The following is a 22,716-nucleotide window of genomic DNA, read 5'->3' on the forward strand; positions in this document are numbered from 1 at the left end:
AGAGGCCCTACCGGATCCCAGAAAGCCGGCGGAGTGGCGTCCAGAACGAGGTGAGGGCGATGCTTGAACTTGGGGTCATTGAGCCTTCCAGAAGCGAGTGGTGCAGTCCTATTGTTATAGTGGCCAAGAAGGACGGCACTAATCGCTTCTGTGTCGATTTTCGAAAGGTCAATGCTATCGCCAAGTTCGACGCCTACCCCATGCCTCGGATCGACGAACTTCTCGACCGACTGGGGACGGCCGGGTTTATCTCAACTTTGGACCTGACGAAGGGATATTGGCAGATCCCTTTAACCCGTGATTCATGTGAAAAAACGGCATTTTCAACTCCGGATGGTCTGTTCCATTTTAAAACCATGCCGTTTGGGTTACATGGTGCGCCCGCCGCCTTTCAGAGACTGATGGACGAGGTATTACATCCCCATCGTGAGTATGCAGCAGCTTATATTGACGATGTGGTGATATATAGCTCCACCTGGAGAGAGCATGTAATTCGACTTACAGCCGTCCTCCAGTCTCTGAGGGCTGCCCGGCTGACAGCCAACCTAAAAAAATGTGCGTTTGCGAAATCTGAAACTCAGTACTTAGGATTTATCATGGGAAACGGACAGGTGAAACCCGTAGCCACCAAAGTCCAGGCTTTGGTGGACGCGGCGGTCCCCAAAACTAAATCCCAGGTGAGATCACTGTTAGGATTGGCCGGTTATTACCGCCGCTTTATCCCCGAGTATGCCACCGTGGTCGATCCTCTGGTGAACCTCACTAAGAAAAGTGCGCCAAATTTAGTCAAGTGGTCAGAACAGTGTCAGGGAGCGTTTGAGACCATTAAGCGCAAACTGTGCCAGGCTCCTGCGCTAATATTACCAGACTTTAACAAGAGATTCCTCCTCCATACTGACGCGTCAGAGGTTGGTTTGGGGGCGGTCTTGTCCCAGAGGGTTAACGGGGTGGAGCACCCCATTCTTTACATCAGCAAAAAAATGCTTCCTAGGGAGCGCAATTACTCGGTTGTGGAGAAGGAGTGCTTGGCCATTAAATGGGCGACTCACTCCCTCAGATATTACTTACTGGGACATTCATTTGATCTAGTCACAGACCACGCCCCACTCAGATGGTTAAGCACTATGAAGGATAGCAATGCCCGGATAACTCGGTGGTATTTGGCATTGCAGCCTTACATGTATCGTATGGTACATCGTGCAGGGAAAGATCACCAAAATGCGGATTATTTTTCCCGGGAGGGGGGAGTATGGGGTTGGTAGGTTTGGCCGAGTGTTCCTTCGGCTCCACTCTGAGCGGTGGGATATGTGACAAAGAGAGAGTGAATTCTTGTTTTAGATCTCCCTTCCGACCGGTGAGGGCACTGGGGAGGAGGAGCAGGCAGAGCCGCGGTGCGCAACGTCACAGACCCGGTCGGGAAGCGCAGTGGCAATCACGCATTGGCTGACGGCGGTTGCCCTCGCTGACCAATGGGGACGGGACGGGGCGTACAAAAGGGGGCGTGGCCCGGGGTTCTGTTCCTTCTGACAAGGTACAGTGCGTGTGTGAGAGAGAGAGAGAGAGAGACAGAGAGAAACTGAAACTAAAACTAACTAATAGAGTAACAGAGGAAGGGAATTAAAGGACGGGACGTTTTGTGGATTGGACTGTCCTGTTAACCCATCTACTCCTTGTCTCTTTAGAGCACTAACGGGACGCTCCGGGATTACGCTAGAGGAGCGACAACCCGGAAGTGCTGAGTTTTACTACCCCGTGTTTTCCCCGTGCTTGGACTGCACAAAGAAGGCGGACTATTGTTTTGGTGTTGGTTTATTTTGGGACTGCAACCCCCGTTTCTTGTTATTTTGTCGGGTTACACATTGTTGTGTATCCCGGCTTCCCTATTGTTTATTTGATTTATTATTATTATTTGTTTGGAGCGTGTTTTGGTAGCTTGGGGCAAAGGGAAATAAAAACCCAAGCGCTTAAATTGTAAAACTGGACTGGAGTCTGTCATTTTACACCACACCATCGGTCAAACCTGTCACAAGGACAGAGATGTTTTATTTATTTTTTTATTTTTTTTATTTTTATTTTTTTTATAAATTTTAGTCGTCGCCAATTATTTTTAGCCCGGTTTTCACCCCAATTTAGCATGCCCAATTATTATCTGTATCCCCGGCTCACCGCTCGCAACCCCCCCCCCCCGCCGACTCAGGAAACTGAGGCTGAAACACGCGTCCTCCGAAACGTGCTCCTTCCAAGCCGTCATTTTTCGCACTGTAGATCCACAGCAATGCTACCAGACCTATAGTGCCGGAGGACAACACAGATCTGGCGGCTCCGCTGCAGAGCCACAGGCGCCCTATCGGCCACAGGGGTCGCTGATGCGCGGTGAGCCGTGGATTCCCCTGCCGACCTAAGCCCTCCCTACCCGGGCAGCACTCAGCCAATTGTGCGCCGCCCCCTAGGAACTCTCGGTCACGGTCAGCTGTGACATAGCCTGGATTCGAACCTGCGATCTCCAGGCTATAGGGCACATCCTGCGAGGAGCGCCTTTACTGGATGCGCCACTCGGGAGCCCCTAGGACAGAGATGTTTTAAACTCCTGTAAGTGATTTTGTTTGTGCACTGGGCATGCTATATGTCCAGACAACTTTTTAATAATCAAGAAAATCACACAAACTCATTTAATTTGAAGTTTTAACTAATCAGAACAGTCGTAGTGCTCTTTAGGTTTATTATATGCTTTAAAACTTGGATTGGTTGGTTGCGCAGACCACCATGAAACCCAATTAATAAGCAATCTGGGCGATCCAGTGCCTTTGCAGGTTTAACAGCAGTAGTACTTCAATACAGTAATACAGATATGGTTATTATATGTCTAGTCTTCAGGCTAGTCATGCAAAAAGCTAAAGCACCCACAACTACGTTCTAAAACATTCAATATATCTCTTAAGACTAAAATATAATTTCTATACCTTACAGCAATGCATTCAATATAAAGAGATATATATTCAAATATATGCTTACCTTCCAGTATATGGATGTGTAGTGTAGGGCAGCAGTGTGGAGTAGTGGTTAGGGCTCTGGACTCTTGACCGGAGGGTTGTGGGTTCAATCCCCAGTGGGGGACACTGCTGTTGTACCCTTGAGCAAGGTACTTTACCTCGATTGCTCCAGTAAAAACCCAACTGTATAAATGGGTAATTATATGTAAAAATAATGTGATATCTGTATAATGTGAAATAATGTATAATGTGATATGTTGTAACAATTGTAAGTCGCCCTGGATAAGAGCGTCTGCTAAGAAATAAAAATAATAATAATAATAATAATAATAATAATAAAAATAAGAACTGTCTTCAGAGCATGGAGCAAGTCAACTTGCAAGATCAAGATCAAGTTCAATGATACAGAATGGGTCGTGCTCTGGGCATATATAGGATTTTCCCTCCATTGAATACATCAGGAGTCTCAATTAAATCTGATCATCAATCTGCCTTGATAGTTCTTGTCTTTGAGTTAATGATATATTCTAGAAGGATCCAGTCCACTCATTTTTAAAACTAATTGGAGTTATATAAAAACATTAAAAAATAATTGGGTATAACTCTTTCCAAAATATTGGAACATGATCTTATGGTTCTCATTTTCAACCCCTCCTTTCCCTAATATTTAGGTGAACTGGGGTTCACAGGGTCCTTTCTGCCAAATACAAGTGTGTATATATATATATTATATATATATATATATATATATATATATATATACAGTATTGTGACAGGAATGGCTGAGGGTGACGTCAGACCAGAAGAAGGCACAACAAAACAAAAAGGTATGGTGCAGTGGCGCGGGCGCCGTTTTATTTAAGAATCCAAAAATAAATAAAATATTTAAACAGAAAATAAACACTCGCTCACAGAGCAAAATAAAAGGGTAAACAAAAATAAATCACGAACACAAAATAACTGCAACACAGGTCAGGCTAGGCAGATTGCCTTCACTGTTCCTATGTTTACTTTCTTTCTCTCGTTTCTCCGTCACTCCTCTCGCACATTCTCTCCTTCTGACACCCACCCTGAACTAGAGAGCTGCAGGTTTTTTATAACAGGTGACCATCTCCCGATTAGCAATAAATTAAATCACCTAATTAAATTCAGGAGATGGCCACCTTCTGCACGAGTTTTAATTATCTTGTGGATGGGGCTACCCATCCACGCTAAACAAAACAAAATCGGCTACGCCGTCAAAATACAAACAATAAAACATACGGCGTTCGCCGACATAAATACAATAAATCATAATAAACAAAAACAATACTCTGCACAGGGGCGGAGGGGGAGACACCGATCTAAAAATAAATAAACAATGTACAGGGCTGCTCGCCCTGTTACAAGTATATATATATTAACCCTTTGCGGTCCTATGTCGGACCTGGTCTGACATCGCAATTTTTCCTTTCCGGTCCAATGTCGGACCCTGTCCGACATCATCAAAAAGACGCAAAAAACAGGTCTCTAGTCGTTTTTTCACCAGAAAAAACAGAGAAAACCATTCAATGGCCGAGTGAGACCGATAGGAGCCGAGAGAAGCCGAAAAAAAGGGGGCGTATCTCATGAATACTGATAGACCCGACACCACATAGATAACACAGACATACAGAAACAAGATAGCTGCTTCTGCATCCAGCGCTCAGAGAATATCACAGACATTTGCAGAGCTTTTTGAGATGTTATAGTAATAAAATAATGACTTGGATCGCATTATTGAGGAGTTTGGTGATAAAACGAGTGCTCAAGAGATGATTTATTGGTATGTATAATTATGAGTTATTTGAAAAATACAGCGAACGAGGGGTGGGGCGGTGCTGGAGATGCAGTACTGAGTGTCCTGTTGATATGCAGTGCCTTTTAAACCTGTTTTACTGTGAAAAAAAATACATTTAAACAGCGCGAGTAAAATGAACTGCGCATATGAAAATAAATTCGACCTGACAAGCCTGACACGCGCTGAATAAATGGACCGCTAAGGGTTAAAGATGTTTTTAATATTAACACCAGCTCTATTTGATTATATTAACCTGGGTCAAAAATATATGTCCCTCTTAGCAGCATATTATGTTACCTTTTCAGTGTGTTGTCAATGGGCCAGTTCAACTTCATATACAAATAAGAACATGAGTAAGTTTACAAAGGAGAGGAGACCATTCGGCCCATCTTGCTCGTTTGGTTGTTAGTAGCTTATTGATCCCAGAATCTCATCAAGCAGCTTCTTGGAGGATCCCAGGGTGTCAGCTTCAACAACATTACTGGGCAGTTGGATCCAGACCCTCACAATTCTCTGTGTAAAAAAGTGCCTCCTATTTTCTGTTCTGAATGCCCCTTTATCTAATCTCCATTTGTGACCCCTGGTCCTTGTTTCTTTTTTCAGGTTGAAAAAGTCCCCTGGGTCGACATTGTCAATACCTTTTAGAATTTTGAATGCTTGAATCAGATCACTGTGTAAGTCTTCTTTGTTCAAGACTGAACGGATTCAATTCTTTGATCATGTCTGCATATGACATGCCTTTTAAACCCGGGATAATTCTGGTCACTCTTCTTTGCACTCTTTCTACAGCAGCAATATCCTTTTTGTAACGCGGTGACCAGAACTGAACACAATATTCTAGGTGAGGTCTTATGATTTCCATTACACTTCAAATGAGACCATGTTGTGGTCTGAGTTTGCCAATGGCTCTCTGACCTCTGTTTTAGTTATTCTGTCTTCGTTATTTGAAAAGACTAAATCAAGGCATGCCTCCCCTCTAGTTGGAGCCTTGACAAATTGCATTAGGAAGCAGTCATGTGGGGAAGGAAATGCAGGAAACAATGTGGGGAAGCTATAAAAAAAGGCCAACAAGATGCTTGGATATATTGTGAGAAGTGTTGAATTTAAATCAAGGGAAGTAATGTTAAAACTTTACATTACTCATTACTAAACCTCACCTAGAATATTGTGCTCAGTTCTGGTCACCTCGTTACAAAAAGGATATTGCTGCTCTAGAAAGAGTGCAAAGAAGAGCAACCAGAATTATCCCAGGTTTAAAAGGCATGTCGTATGCAGACAGGCTAAAAGAACTGAATCTATTCAGTCTTGAACAAAGAAGACTACGCGGTGATCTGATTCAAGCATTCAAAATCCTAAAAGGTATAGACAATGTCAACCCGGGGGACTTTTTTGACATGAAAAAAGAAACAAGGTTCAGGGGTCACAAATGGAGATTAGATAAAGGGGCATTCAGAACAGAAAATAGGAGGCACTTTTTTACACAGAGAATTGTGAGAGTATGGAACCAACTCCCCAGTAATGTTGTTGAAGCTGACATCCTGAGATCCTTCAAGAAGCTGCTATCTTATTCAGTGGAAGCAGTGTGACAAAGGCACTTACCTACTTCAGACACCTCACAATACCTGTTCCTTCTATGAGGACTTACTTCTAGATACAGTAGCATTACCTTATCCCTGCTGTTTCAGTAGTGTGGCTTGCTAATCAGGAGCTGTTGTCAAGTGTCAAAGATAAAGGCCTTGTTGTTGACGGGGATGGCCGATGTGACTCCCCAAGGTATTCTGCAAAATATGGAGTTTATAACATGATGGACCTGAATACCAATAAAGTGCTTAACACACAGCTGGTGCAGGTACAGTAGTTTTCTTTAGATCCACAGGAATCACAATAACATGTTTTAAGGATTAATTGTTTCAATTTGTGAAGTTTTTTGTAATACATTAGTCTTCAACTTGTCTTGAGGAGCTATATTAGCAGCAAAGCTCGAGCTTTTCATGGCCGAGATATTTCCATCATCAAGTTTAATTTGCTGGCAAAATATATCTGGTTATTTTTTTCATTTTTTACAGTCAAATGAAGTACAAAGTTCATCTCATATGGAGTTGGAAGGCTTAAAGAGGACAATGAAATTCCTGCAGGAAAATATCTGTTGTTAGATCGACATACACAGATAAAGAAATACATCAGAAATGAAGAAAGTTATATAAACCACTACTTCGATGTTTGGCATGTCAGCAAAGGTAAATGCTTGCAACGATGTTTTTCCCACATACATTGCTTGAAACAAGTACTGACACTTTAGTGGATTTACTCTCCTCTATCCAAAGAGACTCAGGATTCAGGTTGATTATCAGCTCCAGACATTTTAATCAATGTATACAACAGAAGAGTCTAGAAGAGACTGTGATTACATCAGCTGAAGCCTAACAGTTGAACCCCCAAGCTTTTGGACAATATTACCCCCCACCCCAGGCCCTCTGATAAGACTTGGTCTGTTTTGATCTTAAAACGACCCCCGCTAAAACAAACCATGTACTGGTGACCTCTGGTTTTGTATCTTCGGATAAAGAATTATCGGCGCTCCAAAAAGGAGGGACTGTGGAGGAAAAATATGGAATTCTGACAAAATATATTTAACTGAATATGAAGTGCCTTTCAGTCTACAACAGACAGTGATTACATCAGCTGAAGCTTAACAGTTGAACCCCCAAGCTTCTCGACAATATTACCCCCCACCCCAGGCCCTCTGATAAGACTGGCTCTGTTTTGATCTTATCTTGTACCACTCCCTATCCCCCTGTCCTACTGGACTTTCTGATAAACACCGGCTCTGTTTTGATCTTATCTTGTACTGGCCATCCCATTGTTCTAATGAACTTTCTGGTAACACAGACACCAGTCACACCCTACTTTCCAGCTTGTACAAACTGTATAAATATCAACTGTAAACCCACTTGTGTTAACAGTCTCTTGTAGACTCTTCCCTTGTATACATTGATTAAAATATCTGGAGCTGATAATCAACCTGAATCCCGAGTTTCTTTGGATAGAGGAGAGTAAATCCACTACAGATTATGGCGTAGTCTGCAGGATCCTGAATATGCTTTGGTTGTTCATCTTGTGTCTGTTACCAGTCTACCTGGAAGGGTGAGTAAATTGAACAAAAACCACCCTCCGTATTTAGAGGCTAGAACGTTAACAGACTGAGATTGAATGAAATTCCATATGTGTTTTAGGATCAAAAGAACTGCATAAAAATTGTTTCAAGACCAGGATACAGGTATTATCAGGGATATTTTGGCGCACGTTGCGTAGTTTTGGCTATGAATCTTGAGGGGTTCATAGTTGGCTGTCAGCTCTGAGGAGTTAGGCAGTAGGGTAACTTACTAATCAATACACTTTGTTTTGGGCTGTAAATCTGAGAAAAAGGTTTTACAGTAGTGCGATTAGCAAGTTACCACAGGCGCGTATCAGGCGCATAGTTTTGGCTGTGAATCTTGAGGGGTTCATAGTTGGCTGTGGACTCTTTGAAGTCTGACAGCAGGGTAATTGACTAATCAATAAATTGTGTTTCAGACTGTAAATTCACAGAGAGGGGTTTTACGGCAGTTTGACTAGTAAATTACCACCGGCGCGTAGTAACGTGTACGTTTGGGCTGAGAATCTAGAGAAAGGATTTTACAGCAGTGTAAGGAATATAGGCGCGCAGCGTTAATATTCGGTTAACGGGCTTGATCAAGCAGGGAGTAAGAATGAATGAAGTAATTGAGTGTGTGAATGAAAAAAGTGGCAAAATGTATGGAACAGGTATAAGTGGAATAATTGAGTATGTGAGTGAAAAAAAAAAAGTTAAATTGTATGAAAAAATGACCAAAAGTGGCTGGGACCTGAAGTGGGTCCCAAGCCAACAGCGTGATTGGTGGAATAACAGAATAAGGATAGGACTGACAAGGGAATTGTAATTTTATGTAGCCTGTTGAAGGGGCACTGGGGAGTGCATTGGATAACGCAAAAACCATACAGCAAGAAAATACATTATTTAGAGAGCAATTGAAAATTTTGCAGAAATGCATGTCTAAAGCTAAAAGAACAACAAGGAAAGTGTGTAGAGTAGCAGGCATTGGAAGTAGGAAGGCTTTGAAAGATGATGATATTGAATGGGATCAATTAGAAGAAGAAGCAGGAAGGTGATAATGCAGGTGCAGGGAGCAGTAGAGCCAGTGAGACTGACAAAGGAAGGAGTAGTAGGGGAGCCGGGTCAAGCTCCGACCTGAATCATGGGCCGACAACTCGGTCACAAATGATGAAAGAAACAGTAAAAGTAAATCCCATTTGCACTCGAATAAAAATGGACAACAGTGAGGAAATCATTGTATTGCCATTGACAGTACTAGAAAAGGAAACACTGCGTAAATTGTTGCCATCAATTATGAATTGGGCAGGGAACACAGAAAACAGGCTGAATGAGAAAAAGAAGGAAGCCTCTGTGTCTGCTGTGCGCTTCGTAGGCAAGTGTCTTGGGTGTGGCAAGCAGGGACACAAACAGAGTGAGTGTAGATTGGGCAATCAAGGGAACAGCCATGGTGGTAAGGCAATATGTAATTACTGTAGACAAACTAGACATTTCCAAAAGAATTGCTTCCAGGCAAGAGGAGATAAGGAGAAACAATGAACTAATGACAAGAACAGAACTGAACTGGGTAATTCCATCTTTGCTGAGTAGATTACTAATTATGTTTGTTCCCACAGAATCGGACGACAGCAGCAGCAATAACTATTCTCATTGCAGGTATCGCAGGATTGAGGTTCCGGCCCCTTTGCAGGATGACAAACATATAACAATGATTCCATAAGATTGGAACTATTATGGGTGATAACTTAGACAGCCAGAGAATTCTAGTGGGTTAGAGTGTCCCTGTGGAGTAAATAGGAGCCATACGAAACAGGAACTAGACAGGGCATATGGCTGCATGAGTATTAATATGGCAATTGGGGGGTTATCCCAAAGGGAGGTATTACACTAATAAATAATAAAGAGTAACAACATGTGTTTGTTTAGCTCACCCCTGAACAGAACACAGGGTATTTTATTTGAATTGACATGCCACAGTGGAGGTGTGTACACACCTGGGTGCAAAATGAATATGCCCAAACCAGAATGTTCTGATGTATGGCCAGGTGCCCGAGATGGGCTTGTTCCCGTGGGGTTTACAAAAACATTATACACACGAATAACATAGCACAAAACATTAGTGAGAGTGGGCCTGGAGCAAAGCTAGCCAATTCTATGCCAGGTGCCCTAAATGTAATATTGTTGAATGATACATTGAAAGAGAAAAAAAATATCAAATCAGGGCCCCTTGACAACGGGGCAGGCTGGTTTGGGGCAATTAATTCTGGACTTAAACAGTGCCGTGCAGGACTCAGAACAGAGACCGGTCTTTACCGGACGCGGTTCAGAAACTGGTTTCTGCATCTGAAATCTTGGCTCAAGGGAAACGAATGACTGTAAATTTTGTAAATAAAGTGTAATGACAGATTTTAATCAAACTACAAGGGAAGAAAAGATATTGTTTTAAATTAGGTTTTATATTGACACGTGACATAATGCAAGGCCATCAGGGTCAAAAGTGTTGGAGTTTAGGGTAACACTGTAATGTATTAAATAATAAATGGTATTTGAGTATGTGGTATTTGGGTATGTGGCTGCCTCTGCAGGTAGCATGTCTGTTGGGAATAGGGCAGGAATTTGCATCCATCTTAACAATCCACCCTATCCCTGACATGAATGTAAGTACCCTCATCAACCAGGATTCTGCTTGGCTGGTGACGGTACACCACACACAATTAATCAAAGCTTTGCACTACATACAGGAGGAACTGAATAAAATTGAGACAGGGGTGTCAGTAGCACAAGCATCGCTGGCTGGTAACCAAGGCAAGATTATCTTGGCAAATGCACAAACTTGTGGATGGGGAATCTTGTGTGGGCTAGGGGGCAATGTCGGGACTGACTGGTCAGACTGGTGGAATATGACAGGACACATTTCCTCTGTCTGTGCCGCGGTAGCATTGATTGTATCATTGGTTGTTGTTTGCTGTGTGAAATACATCTTGAAGCAACAACGGAGACTACTGTCCAACCTCACAACAGCTGCAATGGTCCGCAACCTGCCTACAGGAGGACATGAGAACTACAACCAGCAAGACTACACTCCACTGAGAAGAAGAGGAGAACAAGGATCAGAAGAGAAGACTGAGCGGGTTTATGGGTTGTGGTAAAGACGACCCCCGCTAAAACAAACCATGTACTGGTGACCTCTGGTTTTGTATCTTCGGATAAACAATTGTCGACGCTCCAAAAAGGAGGGACTGTGGAGGAAAAATATGGAATTCTGACAAAATATATTTAACTGAATATGAAGTGCCTTTCAGTCTACAACAGACAGTGATTACATCAGCTGAAGCTTAACAGTTGAACCCCCAAGCTTCTCGACAATATTACCCCCCACCCCAGGCCCTCTGATAAGACTGGCTCTGTTTTGATCTTATCTTGTACCACTCCCTATCCCCCTGTCCTACTGGACTTTCTGATAAACACCGGCTCTGTTTTGATCTTATCTTGTGCTACTGGCCATCCCATTGTTCTACTGAACTTTCTGGTAACACAGACACCAGTCACACCCTACTTTCCAGCTTGTACAAACTGTATAAATATCAACTGTAAACCCACTTGTGTTAACAGTCTCTTGTAGATTCTTCCCTTGTATACATTGATTAAAATATCTGGAGCTGATAATCAACCTGAATCCTGAGTCTCTTTGGTAGAGGAGAGTAAATCCACTACAACACTGATTGAAAAATTAAGTTGCACTTAACATATTAACTGTAACTTCTGTTTTTGTAATGAATGTGTATGTTTAAATATTTAACATTTATTATTGCCTATATGTCTATATAAAGTATTTGCAATTGCCTGACATCATATAGCGCTCTGCTCTGTAATAATCCTGTTACCTCCACAGACAAGTGATGTAGAATATATTGTATTTCTTTTATGCTAGGTATTACAAAAAAGCTGGAGATGGAAGCCAAAAAGAACAAATTTGCAGACCTCTGTCCTGGATCAAGTCGATCGAGAACCACATGTTCTGGGTTGTGGCATCTTGCGGTGAAGACGGAGAACTCAAGGCAAAATGGCTTTCCCTGTTGAACCATGTGGCCAACATACACAAAGACCACAGTGAAAAGTACAAGGAATGTGAGCATGGTCCATTGGAAGCCGAAAGGAAATGGCTAAAGAAAGGTATCCCACATTAGCATACATTTTGTAAAATTGTGATGCATTCCTTTCAGTTAGGAACATTACACACTAAACCTTGCATCACTGGCGTAGCCAGGGGGGTGGTTTTAGGGGTTTGAACCCCCCCCCCCCCCCAAAAAAAAAAAATCTGCAATAGAAAAAAAAAGTGCTGGAAAAGAAAAAAACGCCATCATTCCACACAAGAGTGTATAACTCAATCAGTACCACTTTGTTATAGGGAAAACAATAATAAAAAGGGGGAAGGGGCTGTCTGCCAATGCGTCCATTTCAAATTCATATTTGTGACTGGGCTATGAGAGGTTCTTCTGATTGGACAATGCACACACGCTTTACACCTACAGTCCAAACAGAAACGCGCCGTCGTACAGTGTGAGTGAGAGATAGTGAAGTGAACTATGGAGACCTCGGCGACTGAGAGCGGTATTGGAAAAGGAAAATAAATAAAAATGAGTGATTTCTTTAGTCGTGCTTCTGTTTTATCTAAACGGCAGAAAACTGTTGATCAAGAAGACAGCGAGTTGGCTACAGCTGTTACAGCCAGCAGCAGTTCATTGACATCGGACTCATTGGAGCAGCGGCAACCCAGAGGCAATGACATTTCTTATTTTATTAAGAATAGGAAGTTCTCGGAGAGTGCAACAATTTTAACAGAGGACTGGTCACCGAAACAAGGGTATGTATTCCCAGTGACAGGGAAGTTAAGCTTTCAGTGTCACTGGCTTGACACCTTCCCTTGGCTCATTTATTCTACTCAATTCAACGATTGCTTCTGCAAGTATTGTATAGCATTTTCATTTGAAACCGTGGGAAAGGGGGGCCATCAGAAACCAGGGAGGTTAGTAAACAAGGAGTTTTCTGATTGGAAGCATACGCTTGACTTTTTTTGTGAACATTTAAAAAATCTGTATCATGTCGATTTGACTCAGGGCAGAGAACTTTCAATGTGTTCTGCAAAGCAAAACAGAAAACATAGCTCTAAAACTTGATTCGGAGAGGAAGAAGCAGGTTGCTGAGAACAGAAAAAAACTAAAGAGCATAGCAGAAACCTTAATTCTCTGTGGATGCCAGGAATTAGCATTACATGGACATCAAGATTCAGGGCCTATTGGTGTAGAAGAGTCAGCTCAAAATGACGGAAACTACAGCGATCTGCTCCGGTATAGAGCGCGACGGGGCGATACTGCCCTTCTAGATCACTTAAAAACGACAAAGTCAAATGCAACTTAAGTCAGCCCCGAAATACAAAATTAGTTGATAAATATAATTGGAGAAATCATTAGAAAAAAGCTTGTGGAAAAAATAAATTCAGCTCAGTGTTTCGCTGTTCTAGCGGATGAAATGAAAGATGCATCGGGTAGAGAGCAGTTGTCTGTGTGTATTAGGTACGTGGAGGAGAATGACAGTGGTTGCTGTGTGATAAAAGAAGACTTTCTTTTATTTGTTGATGTTGAAAAGTTGACCTGAGAGGCAATCGCTAGTTCTATTGAAAGTCAAATGCTACAAGCTGGCCTTGATGTTCATTTTTTACGGGGCACGGTGCAAGTGCAATGAGCGGCCGCTTAAATGGGGCACAGGCAAAGTTAAGAGAAAAGTATAAATATGCGTGCTATGTTCATTGTGCCAGCCACAGTCTCAATTTGGTTCTCAACAAATGCTGCTCTGTTCAGATGGTAAGGAACTGTTTTGGCACTGTGTCAGAAATGTGCATTTTTTTTCAAGATTCCGCTTTGCGATCTGCCTGCTTGAGAAATTAAATACAACGTATTTTACCAGATCAAAAGAAAAGTCGATTGACATCACTGTGTGAAACAAGATGGGTTGAGCGTCATGATGCTATTTTTACTTTCATTGAGCTCCTGTCCCCAGTACTGTCCAGTCTGTTGTTGAGCAGTGAAACATTTTCAGTTGATTCCTCCGTAAAGGCCAAACAGCTTTTTAGTGCCATTGACAAAGCTGAATTCATGCTGACATTATATGTATGTGAAAAAATGCTTGCCAAAACTTTTCACCTATCACAATTCCTCCAAAAAGTTGAATGTGACTTGACTGAAAGTGTTTCTGCAGCCGCCTCAATAATAAAACAAGTAGAAGAAATGCGGAGTAATGCAGAGAACAAATTTGCAACAATCTATAAAAAAAACATGTGACAAGCAGCTGAATATAGAATTCAGTTTAGACCTCACCGGCGAACAGCAAGGGAAAGTGGAAACAATAATATGGAAAATGCTTGTGAACAATACTATTGCCAGACTCTCTTCATTAAACTGCTGGACTTCTATGCATCTGAAATGAAAGAGCGTTTCACAAAACACAGAGCCCTTCTTGCCAATCTTAATGGCATCCTCCCTTGCAATGTCCATATGTTAACTAGCAACTCTGCAGAAGTTCTTTCGAACTTATATCCAGATGATGTCCCTCCCACTTTGGCAATACTGGATTCCGAAATTGCAAAATGGAAGGCTAAATGGGCAAATATGTCACCAGTTCCTTGGAGTGCACTAGATGCTCTAAATAACTGCAACAAGCATTTCTTTCCCAACATTTTTAAACTTCTGCGTATTTTTGCAACACTGCCAGTGACTACAGCTCATGTGGAAAGAAGCTTCTCCTGACTCTCCAGAATTAAAACAAATGCAAGGAGTACAATGGCAGAATCAAGACTGAATGGACTGACTTTGCTGTCTGAACATAGAGACATTAAAATATCCCCTGATCAAGTAATTGACAAGTTTGCAACAAAAAAACAGACGACTGGACCTGGTGATCTAAACAACAAGGTAAGAGTGACCCATCTTCTTTAATTAGATTTTACTTTATTTGTATGTTTTGTAATTACACGGTAGTGGCTGTAAATAATGTTGAGTGTTGACAGAAACATAACATGGTTAATAAGGCAAAATTGTGGTTGGCTTTCAGTTGGAGTGTGGTTCAATTTGAAATCTTCCGTCACCAGTTTGCATTGCGCTTCTTTCAGTAGGCTACTAGTATGGTAGATATGTAACAACTTTGGTTCATCTTAAAAGTTCGTATCAGTTTTATTTTTATGTTGTTGTAGTAGTGATAATATAAGAACATTACTAATACCTGTAACTGTTTTATGAAACTGCTTGTTCATAAAACAGTTGTATTTGATTTTTAAATGTATTTCAGGATCCAAGCCATACAAGATGCTGGAAGAAATCATGACAAAAAAAATCTTGATTAAGACCCTCCGAAATTGTCACCTGCTCATCAGACATACACACTGGAGGTTTTTCTTACCTTTGTGAACCACTTTGCCTCAAAACAACAACACTATTTCTATGGGGCTATGCAAACCAGGTTAGCAAAATTATTTGTTTGAAGTACTAGACTAAACAAGGCAGGTGTTAAATTAGCTAGAGTTCTCCTAATTTTGCCAGGGATGTAAAGACTGAATTCTTGTATATTTCCATTGTTTTGTCTGTAGTACTGTACTAGACAGAACAAGTATTAAAAAAAAAACCCAGTTAGCCGCAATAACTGTTGTATTGGAAGCTGTGTCAGTCAACAGCAGGTGTAATAATTAACTTTGTTTATATGTTAGAATGTTTCTAGCGGCTCTCCATTTCAACGAGAATGGTGATCTTGAACAATGAAGATCCAAAACCGGTGAGCTGCGATGGACAGTGTGCTATCGCAAAGCAAAGAAAAGAGAGACTGCAGTTGCAAAAGCAGTCAAGAAAGATCTTTCATAAGGTATGACAGCTTATTCAGTTGTATGATATCTTCTTGTATGAGAAACATGCCTTTTTTCAGTTTACTTCTAGTTAAGTAACCAGCCTTACTTTGTATTTTTGAAAGATATTAGACGTACAATGTATGTTGTACAGTCTACACTTCTATAATGCCTTATATATTATGTATGCACAGTTGCGCAGACATAGTTAAGGTTTGAATGAAGGTCCTGTTAAAATCGATTTTACAACTAGCTAAAATGGGGGGGGTAAAACCCCACCAATATGCATATTTTTTTATGTGTGATCGGATTGGCAGGCTCAACAAACCCTGTGAATGGGGTAGCATTTGGTTGAATACTTTTTGAGATACAGAATGGCGTAAAAAACAGCTGTTTATTTTTTTTAATTTTTTTTTTATAAATTATTAGTGAAGCTTTTTTATACACCTGTATCTCAATAAGTATAGAAAATTAAGGAACCACAGTTGGCATACACATAGTCCCAGGGGTGTAGATGTGCAACGGGGTATTAATATATTTTGGGGGTTCCTAGTTTTACAGAAATTGAACCCCAAAGATAACGGTCTGACGTCACTGCTGCCTGACATCCTTGCTAGGCAGAGTGACTTGCAAACATTCCATTGCACTGAATAGGGAGACATGGAATATATCGTTCAGCACACACAGGTCACATATGTGTTTATGTCTGTTTTTTTTTTTTCACTAAACAAATCTATGTTGCTGTCGGTATTAAAACTGTTAACTTATTTGTGTTTTTAAATAATAAAATGTGAAAAATAAAAGTGATTTTGCGTTTTGATGTTATTGTTTGCTTTCCTTTAGGATGGAGATGGAGATTAGATAAAGGGGCATTCAGAACAGAAAATAGGAGGCACTTTTTTACACAGAGAATTGTGGGAGTCTGGAACCAACTCCCCAGTAATGTTGTTGAAGCTGACACCCTGGGATCCTTCAAGAAGCTGCTTAATGAGATTCTGGGATAAATAAGCTACTAACAACCAAACAAGCAAGATGGGCCGAATGGCCTCCTCTCATTTGTAAACGTTCTTATGTTCTTAACTTCACTTTCAACAATAAAACGGTAATGTTTAGAAACACAAAAAAGAAAAAAAGAAAGGAAAACAATAGATTGCAGTGTAACCAGGCTTCCCTTCACACCAGGAAATCACACAACAGCATGCCAGTGCACTCTCTGTATCCTCTTTGAGAGGAGTGGAATGCAACCTGTATCTGCTTCCAGTAATTAGCTGGCATTGGTCTCACCTGGTCTTCATGTGATTGAATTAATTCTCGTTACAGAGTCAACCTCCTACATTCGTAATAAACATGAGATGTGGCAAGTCTAGTGTTTAGTGTAACGATTGTGATGGTAATAAAATGTTACAGCCGTTTATGGCATTTTATTATTATTATTATTATTATTATTATTATTATTATTATTATTATTATTATTATTATTAAATTATTGCCAATATATCTATTAATGCAATACTGTGCCATTTTTGTTTAGTTTTATTTGTACTGTATCCAAAATGCTGCGGTATTAGTACAACAGTACTCTATTTTTGCGAAGGTATGGTGATCATTACTGCTGAGGGCAATGCAGATGACAAAACGGCTCAGCTTGGATGGTACAAAAATATATATAAAAAAGTTATGTTTATCTGCAGTTCAATACATACTGTGCATTGACTTTCAGTAGTCTACATAAATGTAGCATTCTTGTTGTGCCTTTGGTGGGTGATTTTAATTAACGTTATTCACCCTAAAAGGAGTGTGCATTTTAATATTGTTTTGGGGTTGTACAATAAAAACAGAAGGAGTCTATAGTCAAACTCTTCATATAACATAATGCAAGTATAATATAACATAAGCATGCAGTTAGAAAGTGAGTCCAGTCAAATTCTGGTATTATGCATGCAGCTGGTGTATTTTCTTTCCATGGGATGGGTTTGATTTAATTGTATTACTTCTCAGTTGCATTATATTTTTAACGCCGTTGATCAACGTAGTCAAACTTCATGATGCACAGCTTGTACAGTTCCTCTGTACACTGTATTTCATCGGATGGGTTTGTATTAGATTACAGGTTCACACGCTCACTCGCAGACCGCCCGTCGCCCCAACCATTGCCCCATTCATTCCATGCCAGAGACAGCCGCCGCCTCTGATTGGCTATCTGGGTTCAACGGAGCTACTTTCCCACGACCAGCACGTGCTGACAGTCAACCAACGATATCACTATGGCACAGGCAGCCAAGAGCCTCCAGACGTTGTGAAATACGGGGGCGGCGCTCATAATTTGCAGTTGCCATCTATTGGTTCTTAAAAAGTCTCTTTAAAGTGTGAGGCGTGGATTGATTAATACTGGCGTGTCAAATTCTGTGTAACTGCTGGACATTGCGTAGTCAATCTGGAAACAGTGTTTTAGTTATTGGCTGTTGATTCTGGGCAGCTATTAGTCCTGCCTGCTGTCATATACTAATGCGACTGTGGGAAATAATCTTGTCGTTTAAACGAGAGAACTGCATACACTTTGAGAGTTCATGAACAACTCTAAAGGAATATCTTGATATTATATACTTGCTGTAAACATGAAGAGGATTCACGATTACAGTTCTTCAGACAGCGAAGTGGACAAAAACATAGAGGTTGAAAACGAAAGCGCGGATGAAAATGGGTAAATTTCACTTATATATATATATATATATATATATATATATATATATATATATATATATATATATATATATATATATATATATATATATAATTAATTAGTAGGCTATTCACGGTTTAGTGTAGCTTTTGGAAGAATATTTCTTCGTGCTTGCTTGTTTATTTTAAAATAGCTTGATAACATAAAGCGTCGTGGAACAGCATTTAATTGATTCTGTTGGAAGTTATGTTTTTATAAAAAGCAAATTTAGTTTCTATGTGTTTTCTTTTAAATTCAGAAACGTAAGCACTACCCCCGAATCGATGTCTCTCTCCACATCATCTCAAATTCAGGCACGGAAACGACGCAGAGGAGTGAGTATTTAAAGCGTTATATACTATTGAAGATACGTAATCTTACACTGTTCTTACTTTGTACAAATGAGCTAACCATATTTTTATACCTTGCAGATTATAGAAAAACGTCGCCGTGATCGTATCAATAACAGTTTGTCAGAACTTAGAAGACTTGTCCCCAGTGCCTTCGAGAAACAGGTACATTTAATACAATAGTATTAAATGGAAAGGGAGATCGTGTCTAACTAACCTGCTTGACTTTTTTGAGGATGCAACATTGAAAATGGATAATTGCAAAGCATACGACATGGTTTATTTAGATTTCCAGAAAGCTTTTGACAAAGTCCCGCATAAAAGATTAATTCTCAAACAGAAGGCAGTAGGGATTCAAGGAAATGCATGCACATGGATTAGGGAGTGGTTAACATGTAGAAAACAGAAAGAACTGATTAGAGGAGAAACCTCAAAATGGAGCGAGGTAACCAGTGGTGTTCCACAGGGATCAGTATTAGGTCCTCTGCTATTCCTAATCTACATTAATGATTTAGATTCTGGTATAGTAAGCAAACTCATTAAATTTGCAGAGGACACAAAAATAGGAGGAGTGGCAAACACTGTTGCAGCAGCAAAAGTCATTCAAAATGATCTAGACAGCATTCAGAACTGGGCAGACACATGGCAAATGAAATTTAATAGAGAAAAGTGTAAAGTATTGCATGCAGACAATAAAAATATGCATTATAAATATCATATGGGAGATACTGAAATTGAAGAAGGAATCTATGAAAAAGACCTAGGAGTTTATGTTGACTCAGAAATGTGGAGAAGCTATAAAAAAGGCCAACAAGATGCTTGGATATATTGTGAGAAGTGTTGAATTTAAATCAAGGGAAGTAATGTTAAAACTGTACAATGCATTAGTAAGACCTCACCTAGAATATTGTGTTCAGTTCTGGTCACCTCGTTACAAAAAGGATATTGCTGCTCTAGAAAGAGTGCACAGAAGAGCAACCAGAATTATCCCGGGTTTAAAAGGCATGTCGTATGCAGACAGGCTAAAAGAATTGAATCTATTCAGTCTTGAACAAAGAAGACTACGTGGTGATCTGATTCAAGCATTCAAAATCCTAAAAGGTATAGACAATGTCAACCCAGGGGACTTCTTTGACCTGAAAAAAGAAACAAGGACTAGGGGTCACAAATGGAGATTAGATAAAGGGGCATTCAGAACAGAAAATAGGAGGCACTTTTTTACACAGAGAATTGTGAGGGTCTGGAACCAACTCCCCAGTAATGTTGTTGAAGCTGACACCCTGGGATCCTTCAAGAAGCTGCTTGATGAGATTCTGGGATCAATAAGCTACTAACAACCAAACGAGCAAGATGGGCTGAATGGCCTCCTCTCGTTTGTAAACTTTCTTATGTTCTTATGTTCTTTACACTGGGAAAATACTATAAGGCGAATAAGTCGTCTGTACATTTTTCCATTATTTATTATTTTGTGAACAGTCCAATCAGGGTTTTTGTCATCAAATAGTGATTTTTGATTACAATAGTCAAACTATTAATATAATATCACATTTCACTTATATATATATATATATATATATATATATATATATATATATATATATATATATATATATATATATATATAATCTACTCTAGCTGGTAATATGTTTTCTGGTTTACACAATACGTCAATCAATGCAGAACAATACATTAATTACACATTATGTAGTGTTATCGTTTTAGGTAACAAACTGTAAGATTTAAAATATAGGACAAAATAATTACAATACTGAAATCTTGTTTTATTTTAAGGGCTCAGCCAAGCTGGAAAAGGCAGAAATTTTGCAATTGACAGTGGATCATCTGAAAATGCTCCATGCTGCTGGTGGTAAAGGTAATTGATTTTTTTTCATGCATTTATTATTATTATTATTATTATTATTATTATTATTATTATTATTATTATTATTATTATTATTATTATTGTTGTTATTATTATTAAGTAGTACCTGTACCTGGTAAAATTGACAATCAGAATGACTGGAAAGCTTGTAGTGTAATTGTAAATATTTCACTACTGTACTAAAAACTAAATTCACTGCATACAAGGTTATTAAATTAAATAATTTTATAAAATGTGTCATTTAGTTAAATGTTTGTAATGCACATGTATAAATTAAAAACTGCATCTCAAACTTTGTCAATTTTGTCTGTTCACTCAGAATACTTTGATGCCCATGCACTTGCCATAGATCATCGAAGCTTGGGATTTCGAGAGTGTCTTGCTGAAACAGCCCGTTACCTTAGCATCATTGAAGGACTGGACAACTCGGATCCCTTGAGGCTGCGCCTGGTTTCTCATCTCAATAACTATGCATCTCTGAGGGAAGCACATTCTGGAATTAGACACTTGCCTTGGGGGTCTGCTTTTGGAAATCACCCACATCTCCCACAACCCCTTCTCATGCAACAGACTGCTCACAGCCCTGCCACCAGCACATCCTCCATCACAGATCCGCACTCTCAGAGCAGACTCAACCCCACCCTTTCACACACAAAGTCTGCCTCGCTGAGAGTGCCCCATAATGGCAGCATAGCACCAGTGCTTCCGGTTGCCACTTCAACCTCTAAACTGTCACCTCCTTTGCTCTCCTCAATTTCCTCTCTTTCAGCCTTCCCTTTCTCCTTCAGTGTTTTTCCCTTGCTCTCTCCCAACACACTGAGCCAACCTGCCCCAGAACAAGCCATCAGCCTTGGCAACCTTTACAGATCCTGGGGGACAGAGATAGATGCATTCTGATAATCTCCTTGCTGAGCTGGGCTGTTTTGGGATGTTTAAAAGAAAGAATCAGCATAATTCTGAAAATAAATCCAGTATTTTATTTTTTGCAGATACCACATTGTAATATTTTAATATCCCTTTCTGACCAGTGTAATTTCAATCAACATTGTATTTGACTGCTTCAGATGCAGGGTTAAAAAGGGTTTATATAATGTAAAAAAATAATTTTTTGTGTGATAATTACATTTTTAAATCTGTTTTAAGGAGAGAAAAAATATTGTTATCTTGGATTTACACATTAATATATTTTTATTGAATGTGTTCCTAAATGTGTGGCATGATGTGCTTCATGTACATTCTATTTTATTCCACAAAGGCAAAAGATTCCACATCAGATCTAGTTTTATGGGCATTTATATTTAGTATTTTATATTTCTGTACAAATTGCTGACAAATCAGACTTCTGAGCTCTAATTTCAGAGATACGTGTAATTACCAGTTTATAGTACATCGTGGTGTTGTCCAAAGGGGCACTAGCATGGTAATGTATTTGATCCTTGTGTCTTGAACTGTTACTATTAAATATAGTTGTGAAAAAGTTTGGAGTCTATGGTTTCATTTCCTATTTCTTTTATATGCTTGCCACTATAGGTTTGTCAACTTGTGGTAATTTATAAATGACAATATCAACGTCATGGAAAAAAAAAGCAATGCATAAATGACATCTGAAATAACACACATTATACAGTGTTTATCACCTCTATTAAAAATTAATTTGAAGGAGCAGACATAATTTTAGTTTTCAAGATATTTCATTTCTGTATTATGGTGCTCATACTTTGTTTCCAGCTAATAAAAAAAGAATAGTTATGAATAGTATATTTGTTTAAGAATATTTAACATAAAATCCTTTGTTCCAGCACTAACTGTTTTATTTGATTAACATATAACACAATTCATAAACAAAAAAATTGGTAATGGTCTAATAGCCCGCAATGTGATGCATTATTTGAGTAGAACAGGTGTGTCTTGTCCAGTGTTGAATATCAGTGATTTGGG

At 39.7% G+C, this 22,716-nt stretch overlaps 1 protein-coding gene and 1 long non-coding RNA gene across 2 annotated transcripts; both read left to right on the forward strand.

Annotated features, from left to right (window-relative positions):
- Positions 1 to 14,459: 14,459 nt before the first annotated feature.
- On the forward strand, positions 14,460 to 17,194 carry LOC131720978 (uncharacterized). Its single transcript, XR_009319793.1, has 4 exons — positions 14,460 to 14,907; positions 15,281 to 15,451; positions 15,696 to 15,847; positions 16,671 to 17,194. It is a non-coding gene; the product is annotated as an uncharacterized LOC131720978 (long non-coding RNA).
- Positions 17,195 to 18,126: 932 nt separating this feature from the next.
- Positions 18,127 to 22,248, forward strand: hey1 (hes-related family bHLH transcription factor with YRPW motif 1). Its single transcript, XM_033993709.2, has 5 exons — positions 18,127 to 18,528; positions 18,806 to 18,881; positions 18,978 to 19,061; positions 20,688 to 20,769; positions 21,098 to 22,248. The coding sequence occupies exons 1-5, from the start codon at positions 18,443 to 18,445 to the stop codon at positions 21,673 to 21,675; spliced, it is 906 nt and encodes a 301-aa protein (XP_033849600.1). The 5' UTR covers positions 18,127 to 18,442; the 3' UTR covers positions 21,676 to 22,248.
- Positions 22,249 to 22,716: the final 468 nt, after the last annotated feature.

Source organism: Acipenser ruthenus, chromosome 3 (assembly GCF_902713425.1).
Source record: "Acipenser ruthenus chromosome 3, fAciRut3.2 maternal haplotype, whole genome shotgun sequence".
Taxonomy (NCBI): domain Eukaryota; kingdom Metazoa; phylum Chordata; class Actinopteri; order Acipenseriformes; family Acipenseridae; genus Acipenser; species Acipenser ruthenus.

Coding starts and splice junctions, on each gene's coding strand:
- hey1 (XM_033993709.2), top strand. CDS start 18,443: ATGAAGAGGATTCACGATTACAGTTCTTCAGACAGCGAAGTGGACAAA. Junction 18,882..18,977: donor CACGGAAACGACGCAGAGGA/GTGAGTATTTAA, acceptor TATACCTTGCAG/ATTATAGAAAAACGTCGCCG. Junction 20,770..21,097: donor CCATGCTGCTGGTGGTAAAG/GTAATTGATTTT, acceptor CTGTTCACTCAG/AATACTTTGATGCCCATGCA.